The sequence below is a fragment of the Poromitra crassiceps genome, assembly GCF_964638095.1.
Source record: "Poromitra crassiceps genome assembly, chromosome: 2".
Classification (NCBI taxonomy): domain Eukaryota; kingdom Metazoa; phylum Chordata; class Actinopteri; order Beryciformes; family Melamphaidae; genus Poromitra; species Poromitra crassiceps.
The window spans coordinates 62,673,666-62,684,383 of record NC_139624.1 but is presented as its reverse complement, the minus strand read 5'-3'; the positions used below and the strand labels follow the sequence as shown (position 1 = coordinate 62,684,383).

Here is a 10,718-nt window from a genome sequence, read left to right as displayed (position 1 = left end):
GGTTCCCTGTGAACCTCGAAGAAAAATTGGGTCATTACACAGAAGTAGTGTCTCCTGATGTTGTCTCGGCCATGTGGAAAGGAGATAAAGCTGCTGAGGAGGGAGACGTGCCATGGGTAGCTTCTCTTAGGCTCAGCTCATCAGACAACATGGAGGCTGAGAGCCACAATGGTCATATCTTGTCCACTCTGTCGAGAGAAGATATTAAAGCGGCCCAACACGAAGATTGTGTCATCAAGGAAGTGATCACACTTCAGGAAAAGGGATGGATCCCAAAAGAAAAGGACAAAAGAAACATGACACGGGAAACGAGACGACTTGTGCATGAATGGAACAAGTTGGTACTAGACAACGGAGTGCTCTACAGACAAGCAGGAGAAAGGAAACAGCTAGTTGTGCCTAATAAACTGAAACCACTCGTTCTCAAAAGCCTACATGATGATATGGGTCACGTGGGGTCTGACAAAGTGATTAATTTAGCTCGTGATAGGTTCTATTGGCCCTTCATGCAAGACGAAGTGGAGGATTATGTCACCAAAAAATGTGCATGTATAAAACAAAAACATCCCAAAGTTCCTGAGAGAGCCCCAATGGGTAGCATCAAAACCAGCGCACCCTTTGAACTAGTCTCAGTCGATTACATGCACATGGAGCAAAGCAAAGGTGGTTACGAGTATGTGCTTGTTGTTGTGGATCACTTCACCCGTTTCGCGCAAGCTTACCCGACTCGAAATAAGTCAGGGAAAACAGCTGCTGAGAAGATTTTCCAAGACTTCATTCCACGCTTTGGATTTCCTGAAAAACTCCATCATGATCAGGGGCGTGAGTTTGAAAACCATCTTTTCCAGCGACTGCAGCAGCTCGCCGGAATCTCCCACTCACGCACGACTCCATACCACCCACAAGGCAATCCAGTGGAAAGATTAAACCGAACTTTATTGCAGATGCTCCGTACGCTCCAGGAAGAAAAAAAAGCAAACTGGAAAGAACATCTTCCACACCTGGTGCATGCTTACAATTGTACTAGGCATGACGCCACGGGGTACGCGCCGTTCTTCCTGTTGTATGGGCGACACCCACGGTTGCCGATAGATCTGCTGTTCGATATCAACCCTGAACGAGAGAATGAGACACAGCAGTCGTTTGCACACAAATGGGCGACAAGAATGCAAGAAGCATATAAAATTGCTTCAGACAACAGCCAAAAGTCTTCTGCCAAGGGAAAGAAGTACTATGACAGACGCGTGAAAGGGACGACTCTCCAGCCAGGAGATAGGGTCCTTGTAAGGAATCTATCTGAAAGAGGTGGACCTGGGAAACTTCGTCCCTACTGGGAAAAGGTGGTGCATCGGGTGGTTGAGAGGATCAAAGATGGGCCGGTGTACAAGATCCAACCTGAAACTGGTAGAAAAGCATTGCGTGTGTTACATAGAAATCTGTTACTAGCAGTGAATGACTTACCTGTCGAGTCAGAAATCCTCAAAGAACCTGTGGAAAGAAAACAAAAAGAAAAGAGAACTGAAACTGCAGAGAATGTGGAGCAGGAGGAGGCCAGCTCTGATGAGGAGGAATGGTACTACCCGCGACCGCAAGAAGTCAGTACTTCTGTGAGTCAAAGCCATCCCAGACCACAAAGACTGGTTCCAGAACAGAGTTCAAGGCTCAGAGTGGCTGCAAAAGAGTTCACTCCAGTTGTAGTTCAGCAGGAACAGCAAGCAGTCATTGAGGAAGAGGATCAACTCATACCAGAGCAAATACCAATCACAGAGCACGAAGGGGATGATGAAGACGAAGAGGATCCAAGTGCAGTAAGGCGATCGGCTCGGACTGTGCGGCCTAAAGAAATATTGACCTATGATAGTCTTGGCCAGCCAGCATACAGGCAGAGACAAGTCAGTCAGGTTGAGTTAGTGCCTGGAAATCCGGCCACTTACACTGTTAATCCTCTTCCCTGGTTACAGTTGGTTCCTGTATGGACATATTAAATGACTGACTTGTAGGAAAAATGCTAACATACCATGGATGCCAGGAGACATCTAAAATAAGTGGGGGAGAGTGTACCGGACTGTAAAATGTGTCGAGGCATAAAAATGCACAAGTTTAAAACAGACACCCTACCATTTATTTTAATTTATTTCATTTCATTTCATTACACACTTGACTTCTCTGAGACTTAACTATTCCTATTTCTACTGAAATCGCAGTTACACAGTTTGGCCTGTAGATGGTGCATTGCGCTCACAATAACTTGGGGTCCTTCGTTCTGGTGGGTTAAGTTTGAGGTAGCCGGAAAGTTCGCCAGAACATAAACACGTTAAACTGTCTGACGCCACGTTCTTGTTCTCAGGTGGGTAAACTGTTGCTAGCTTAATAAATACTCAGAGGAAAGTGGTCAAACACGATGGGATTAGTTAAGTAACTATTTGAGTTCAACTCGAACCAGTTGAAGCGATGGGAAATGCAGTAGAAGGTGTTGTTTATGTATAAGTAGCCACTCGGATTTAGCATGCTAACATGTAGCCGTGATGCTAGCGGGTTAGCAAGATGGCTATGGGTTTAGAGAGTAGTGCGGTTCAGCTAGGTATTACAGCCTCAGACTGCCTGGACATAATACCTTTTATTGTCATTTTCGTTTGTTTATTTTGTTATCAATACAGTTGTAATGCTGATGGTAAATGATTCATTACATTCTTGATGGGAGTATTATAGATATAGACTTTCCTTTGTTTTTAGTTTGGTAATATAAAGTAAATGCATTCCCAATGTAATGTGTATTGATGGTTATGTTGAATGTCACTGTCATCAGTCATAGGCAGATGCTGAAAGTGAATGGCTAATGAAGGAGATGTTTAATTTGAATGTTAAATATTATTTTGAATATGGAACATGACTGTTTTGATATTCTTATGTTATGTGGAGATGAACATAATAGTTTATTGCACTATAAAAAGAGATAAAAGAAAGAGTGTGAATAAAAGAGAACATAAACACGTTAAACTGTCTGACGCCACGTTCTTGTTCTCAGCCGTCCTCAGCTACCAATTCTGAGGTCGGTAACACAACCCTAGAGCTGAAATGAAATGCTTAAAGGATGGCTTTCCCGTGGGGATAGGGCTGTGCGATTTTGCCTAAAACTAAAATTGACGATTTTTTCTCTCAAAACTCGATTTTCGATTTCGATTTCGATTTATTATACTATTATACTTCTCTAAACATTTGTTGCCCTGCAGAGCTCTTTTCCCCCCTTTTTTCCATAATTGACAATTTACGCTTTTACTCTGAAGGTAGAACAACTCAACTTCCTGTTTTAGCTTGCCGCTGCTATGCTTGCTAACTTGACACTGGTGGATTTGCGTGTTCCTCCGTGAGATAATTATATTAGTGTCTAAGCGACCACCCGTGCTCGGAGTTATATCTGTACTAGAATAACACAAAGTCACAACAGGAATGCGTGGAACTGCGATAGCAGTTAGGGGGAAATTCAGACACACAGGGACAGGTGAGTCAGCTGAGGCTGCTAACTTACAGCCATGAATACAGCCAATCTATCGGTGGCCTCACGTTGTTTTGTTATTATGTGAACTGTAAAGGCAACGTTTCATCGTCCGGTGATAACGTCTGTGTTTGTGTGCGCGCGTGAGTGTGTTGTGGCAATCGTTATCTTGTAGGCTAGAGCCCGCAGTGCAACAAGCTGCTTTTTGGTCGGAGGTGTTGAAATAAGTCCAAATAAGTCCATTGGGGGGGGGGGGGGGGCTGGTGGGGGGGAGGGGCGGGTGCGGGGAGCCGAAATCCTACAGTTCCCACAATGCACTGGGCTCGCGTGGCCTTAGATTCCACGCCCACCCCTCAGGCATTTGGCTGATATCAAACTCCAGTAGGTGGCGGTAATGCACATATATGTTTGCCAACCGCCATAAAACTCGAAGAAGAAGAAGGCTTCGACATAAAAACATTATGAGAAGAAGAAAAAATCAAAAATAAAATTGCCTCCAAATTGCACCAAATTTAAACCGAAGTATATATGTCGGGAGATGTCTTCATAAAAAAAAATTCATGCATTTTAAGGCATTTTCCAAGGAGTTACGCGCATCTGATGTTGTAACTATTTCATGTAAAAATGTGTAAAAACGGGTACATTGCTCAGCGTTGATTTTGTTACTTCAACGCACCTACTACTAGATGTAAAATTTGACGAGCTTTCCAATGCCACCAGTCCCGTGTCTGTCCGTGCTTCCGTTCCCGAGATATGGTCTCTTTGCAAGGAGCTATGGGAAGCTAATATTAGCTACCGTAGGCTAGGCGGTCAAAAAGATGGCTGCCTTTTGTTTTTCTTCAAGACCTCTGAAGGGGCGTGGAGGACCTCTAGAGGCGGGACCATGGCCAAGTAGTATAGTTCATAGGTGCTCGACTTCCGCAAGGCTGGACTTGTCGCCCCGACGCGTTTTGCGTCAGAGCGTCATGGAAATAATGTGAGAGATGGTTGATAGCTCTGGCTGTAAACAACCAATTTCAAAAATTTCAACGGATTCGAAAACCTTAGGGGCGTGAGATTTAATATATATTCATATTCCCCACGGGAAAGCCATCCTTTAATGCATGAGATATAAAGAAACTGGTTAACAAACAAATAAAATAGTTTCACCCCCTTGCAAATGCACCATATACTGCTAGTTGCAACTCGCAGTGATATGTTATGGTTGGTTATATGGTTATATAACGGTGGGTTTCGCAGCCTCTTGTTACATGACTAGCATGTCACTGTATTAACTGTTTTAGCTTTGGTATTATTTATGGTCAACAGGAACGCCAAAGGCATTTTACCTTGAAATTCGTTAACAGGAAGTGGTGAGTTAGGACTGGGTAGCTTGACGCGGAAAAACGTGAAATAAGACAGCCAGCGTGAATGTAAACAAAGACGCTGTTACTGTCAGAGTAACCTCGCGTCACCAGGCTCTTCTCGGCGAGAAAGAGCCTGGCTTCCGCTCACAATTGATTTTGTCACCCTACCTGGTTCCGGCCTAGAGCCCGCCCTAGACCGGATGGGCAGCGTTTCTAGCTCGTCAACTTTTACGTTAACTTGACAATTTGTCACAAGTATCAGAACGGCAAACAACAAAACAAGAGATGGACGTACCGAACAAAGTTTTTGAAGAAGTTCTTTTAGAAACATTGCGGATTCACAATCTCACATCTTTTAAGCCAATACAGAAGCTTTGCATCAGACAATTAATCGAGGCAAGAGACGTCAAGCTAACGGCAACAAAGACGTTTTTTTTTTTTTTGCCGCACTGCCTTCCGGTGTTCATTCTGGTTCCGTGGTTTACGCCCCATGACAAAAAGCGGGGTGGAAGGTGCCCAGACTACTGTCAGAGTGGTGATAAACAACATGGCCTCAATGCAAACGTTTCAAGCTTTGCTGTTAAGAAAAATGATGATGATCTGTCAACATCCCCTGGGCCGTCTGACTTCGGTCTTAAGGTTATGATTAGCTAACACTCAAACTGATGCCCAGAGATGCTCCATGAGCCAAGTTTTTTTTTTTTTTTTTTTTTTTTTTGAATAACCCATTGCGTGATGTTTTTGACCGGCGTATCACATGATCTCAACGACATGCTGACAGAATTATGGATGAAATATACAATGTGCGGTGATAACGTCACCGTCATCAGGCAGCGACGTGACATCTTTTACTCACGCAACCTCCCGTTTATTAACGGTTAAGGTAAAGACTTAACTGCCCGGTGATAGCAGAGGGATCCACGCCTGCCGTGCAACTGACCACAAGCGACGTGGAATGGAACGGCCTGTGATGCCTGCTTGGAGAAGAGCCTGGGTGCGGACGCAGCTGGACGCCTGAACACCCGGGACAGGATCGGCTGCTGAGCTGTGGCGCGGCCCGTCGCAGTGGCGCGCCCCGTGCCTTCTCATCGTGGCTACGTTGGCGGCCTGTGGCGCGGCCGCTTCGCCGGTGTCGTCAGGCGTCTCGGAGGGCAAATACGCTCCGTGGCTGATCCGGAACGGGGTATCGTTGTTTAAGCTGTCGTCACTGTCCATGGACTGCTCTGGCTCGGGATCCGACATGCCAGGAGTGGGGTGGGGAGCGTTGAGAGATCCGCGGGGATTATCCACGGGTAAAGAGGACTTGGGGGTGCTGATTCGGTCTGCAGATGTGGTGCAAAACAGCCGCAAAACAACGCTTCGGAGGACGGCTTCAGGGGAGATGGACTGCCGTGAAGCTAGGTGCTGCTATGATCGGCCAGAGAGAGAGAGGTGACGTAGAACCCTTGCTATATACTGTATATGAGAATTAACTGACGTCATATCTGACGTCATTACAGACGTCATACTAAGACTTTGACTGACCACGTCATACTAGAACTTGACTGACGTCAGGGGGTGATCGGATTAGATTATGCACGAATGGCCGTCTGTCTTTCGCTTATCTCCAGGACCGTTGTTCGGATCGATTTCAAAGTTGGGGAGTGCGCTTGGGGGGGACCTGACCGAGTGCAGTGCGAGAATTTTTTTTAAGAAATGCGCCCACGGGGGCAGCTACAGCAATATTCTACATTTTCATTGTGACATCATCAGTGATGTCAAGGCGGAGGGGAATATTCTTATATTATACTCATTATATTACAAAAAAAATTGCAATGATCCTCAAATATCAAACACTTAACAAAGATATGAGTTGACATGACTTGAGATATGTAATGTAGGCAGGATATTTTACAGCTTACCAATAAACTTTGTCTAAAATGACAATTCAATGAAACAGTAAACCTCATTGGGAATTTAATAATTATAAATAACTAGAAATACAAAAACACAAGAAATAGAACAAATAATTGAGAAAAAATATCAAATATAGACAACATGCTGTCTATAATATAAAATAAATAAAAAGATATCAGCAATATCGGCCAACATATCGGTCCGATACCGATATATCGGTTATCGGCCAATATCGGCCGATAATATCGGTGCTCTAATATAAGGGTATTATACCGCGAGGCTGCGAGCCCACGTAGCAGGCGAGCCTACATTACATTACATTTCGTCATTTGGCAGACGCTTTTATCCAAAGCGACTTACAATAACACACTTTTTGTCAGCAATAGAGCAATCAACTATGGAGCACAGTCTATGACAACTACAAATCCTGAAGGAACAGTGGTACAAGTTTTAGATTTATTTTTTATTTTTTTATTTTTATTTTTTTTTTATATAAAGAGAGAAAGAAGAGAGAGAAAGAAGTTAGATCAAGAAGGGCCCAGGTGGAGCCTGAAAAGGTGAGTCTTTAGTCTTTTCCGAAAGATCGGCAGTGATTCAGCAGTCCTGACCGAAGGTGGCAGCTCGTTCCACCATTGGGGTGCCAGGGAGGAGAAGAGTCGAGATCGGGATGAGCGACTTTTGAGCGCCCGTAGCGAAGGAGGAGTGAGGCGCCCCGCACTGGTGGAGGAGCGAAGGGAGCGGTGAGAGGTTTGGAACCTGACCATAGATTGCAGGTACAGGGGAGCTGACTGGTGTACTGCCCTGTAGGCCAGTACCAGTGTCTTGAATTTGATGCGAGCTGAGATGGGAAGCCAGTGGAGGTCCCGGAAGAGGGGAGTGACATGAGAGAATTTGGGTTGGTTGAATACCAGACGGGCTGCAGCGTTCTGAATGAGCTGAAGCGGTCGGATGTCGGTGGCAGGTAGGCCAGCCAGGAGCACGTTGCAGTAGTCCAGGCGAGGGACGATAAGTGACTGGACCAGGAGTTGAGTCGCTTCTCTTGTGAGGAAGGGACGGATTTTGCGGATGTTGTAGAGGGAGAACCTACAGGAGCGTGCTGTCGCAGCTATGTTGGCAGAGCAAGACAGCTGGTTGTCGAGGATCACCCCAAGGTTCTTAGCTGTTTGGGAGGGCAGTACAGTGGTGTTGTCGATGGAGATGGAGAGATCTGTGAGAGGACAGTCTTTCCCTGGGAGGAAGAGTAGCTCTGTCTTACCAAGGTTGAGCTTGAGGTGGTGGGCAGACATCCAGTCGCCAATGTCCTTGAGACATGCAGAGCCTAGGAATCGAGAGCGCGTAGAGCGCGAGATTGCTAGTTCACCTAGAAGTTAAAGTTTTTCGGGATGACCAGTGATTTATAATAGCAGAGATTGTCTACAATATTTGTGTTTCTATTGAAATAGGGTAGCTCGAAGCAGCTCATGGTGAAATGAACGTGAATTAGTTTATTTTTGGGGACTGAACTTTGTTTTGGGGGGACTGAACTTTTTTGTTCCTTTATTTATACGGCAGAGTCTCACTGAGAGCAATGTTCTCTTTTTCAGGAGCGCTCTGTTCACATTCACAGGTTGAAAAATACCTAAATTGTCCTTTAAGCTCTCGTGATGCAGACAGCTGCAGCTTCGCCAAGACAAGGTTGCCACCCTATACTGTACATTTGGCACTAAGTCTATTTAGCTACTTTATTATGAACTCCATGTTGGCCTGGCGTTGTTCCATTGAGGACAAAGATAACCCTGTGAAATAGTGTTTGGATTCCTTCTTCTACTGAGCATAAAGCATACTTGAAAGCTTGTTCTCTACACTCTACTGCTTGAAGCCACTGCTGCCTGCTTGTTTGTTTTATTGTCTAGAAATGATACATTTAAGCCACACAAGAAATAACACATCAACTTAAGTGGCACTTTACACGAGGACGGTTTCCTATGGTGCAGGGGAATTCTTTTATCGTTAGTGCCTCCCTTTTAGAAGGTGTGAAGGAAAAGGTGTGAAGGAAACGCTATTGTGTCGTTTCTTCCAGAAACTGTCCTCGTGTAAAGGGCCCCTAAGTCAGAGGTTTTCAAAGTGGAAGGCGGGCCTCCCCAGGGGGGCTCCAAACCGTTTCAGGGGAGGCTCAGTGAGTGAGTGGGAGTGATTTTTATTTTTTTATTTTTTTATTTTTTTATTTATTTTACATTAGTTATTACATTAGCTATCAAAAGTTATCAAATCACATAGAATAGTCTAAATGTGCATAATCTGTATAAAGAGATGGTTCAGAGAGATACAGTATTTTGGGATTTATTTATTTATTTATCTTTTGTATACAGTAGGCATCCAAGAATTTAGTGAAACTAAGCAAGTAAGTAAGGGGAAGCACCTTTTTCCAAGCTTTGTCTGAGGGGAGGCCCATGCCCATGTTCTGTGGACTTTGAAAAACCCTGACTGACTGACTTAAGTCATTTGTCCCCTCTTGTAGCAGTGACTTTCTTGTTATGTAATGTGTTTGTGTTTTCTGTTCAATTCTATACAGTCTCTACATTTGTTTTTCATATGAAATAAATATATGCTTACGTAATTTGTTCGAAATTAAGGCAAGGTGACAAGGTATAATACTAAGGGCAGTCAGGTTTTCAACTGACAAGTGTCATATGACCTATGGTCAAGATTGCTGTCACATATAATGTTTGTGCATCAAGGGAAGTGTACCGTAGTTTGTTTGTTTATTTAGATCCCCATTAGCTACTGTAAGGAAACAGTAGCTACTCTTCCTGGGGTCCACATTCATATTTTACAATACTTCAATTATGAAAATACATTAAATTCACATACACACATTATTTACAAATATACATATCTGTATCATTCATACTCATACATACTACTACAACCACTTAGACACACAAAGCAAAAAACAAAACAAAACACAACCACAAACACTAACTCAAAACTTATCTACATACAATTGCTCTATATAATAAATAATGTAGTGGCCGCCTGTAAGGTGATAAGCTGGGCCAGAGATTCTTGGGAAAGTGTTTACTCCTCCAAGACCTTTGCACTAACAGAAGCATGTTAAACTCAGAACATCTTCTAATCGTGTCCAGCCTTGGCTTCTTCAATTACCCTCAAGGGCTGAGCATACTGTAGCAATCCCTGTCAACGGTTCCATAGTCAGCTGTCTATTCTATGTTATTGTTACAGGGTTCATCTGAGTCCTCTGTGATGTACTTGAACAAATGGGCTGGCACCACCTTAACTCTTTCTACTGACCTCCTTTTACTATGTAAGGTGACAGGATGCAAACTGTCAGGTTAGTGTACCACCAGCACCACACAACCACAATAAAACAAGTCCGAGCATCAGTACAAGCATTTTCTTAGTGTATCATCATCCACTGATCTATTGATTGTTTTTTGCAAAATACTTGACACAATTGTCTATTGTCTTCCTTTTGTTCTGAAGAACAAATAACCTGTGCAATTATTTCTAAAACTCTTCCACTGAAGATGATCTTGATTTACTTGTTAAGACACCTATGAATCTAATTATGCCATCACTGCCACATATTGGTTTTAGGTCCTGGTTTTGTCCTGCAGCCATCAATATCAAAACCATTCAACAACTTTTGAATGTGATTTCCAAATTGCCTGACACTGTCAAGCAATTAGGCGTGTGTGTGTGTGCTATTGCTATTGTTAATACATATGTAAAAACGCTTTTCATCTATTGTAATCTTGGGTAAGGAAAGGTGAAGGAAAGGTTTGAATGTGTCACAAAGATCAAGATGCGTGTGTTAAGAGTATGCATCATGGAACGTGTAAGGCTGTCTGCCAAGTGATAATTTGGCTCAGACAATTGGAGGAACTATATTATCTCCTCCAATACCTTTGCATTGCTCAACAGAGGCCCTTTCAAACTCCACACCTCACGTCTTGTCTAACCTTGAGTGTCTCTAATTAGCA

General features: G+C 43.7%; 1 protein-coding gene across 1 annotated transcript in view; it reads right to left on the bottom strand.

Annotated features, from left to right (window-relative positions):
• Positions 1-1,479: 1,479 nt before the first annotated feature.
• Positions 1,480-10,718, bottom strand: part of LOC310800088 (myosin-7-like) — a gene marked incomplete at both ends in the record, with an annotated part of 60,271 nt that continues 51,032 nt past the window's right edge. The window contains one exon of the mRNA XM_083662667.1: positions 1,480-1,488. Within this exon, the coding sequence (XP_083518793.1) occupies positions 1,480-1,488 (9 nt within the window). The remainder of the gene's footprint in view (positions 1,489-10,718) is intronic.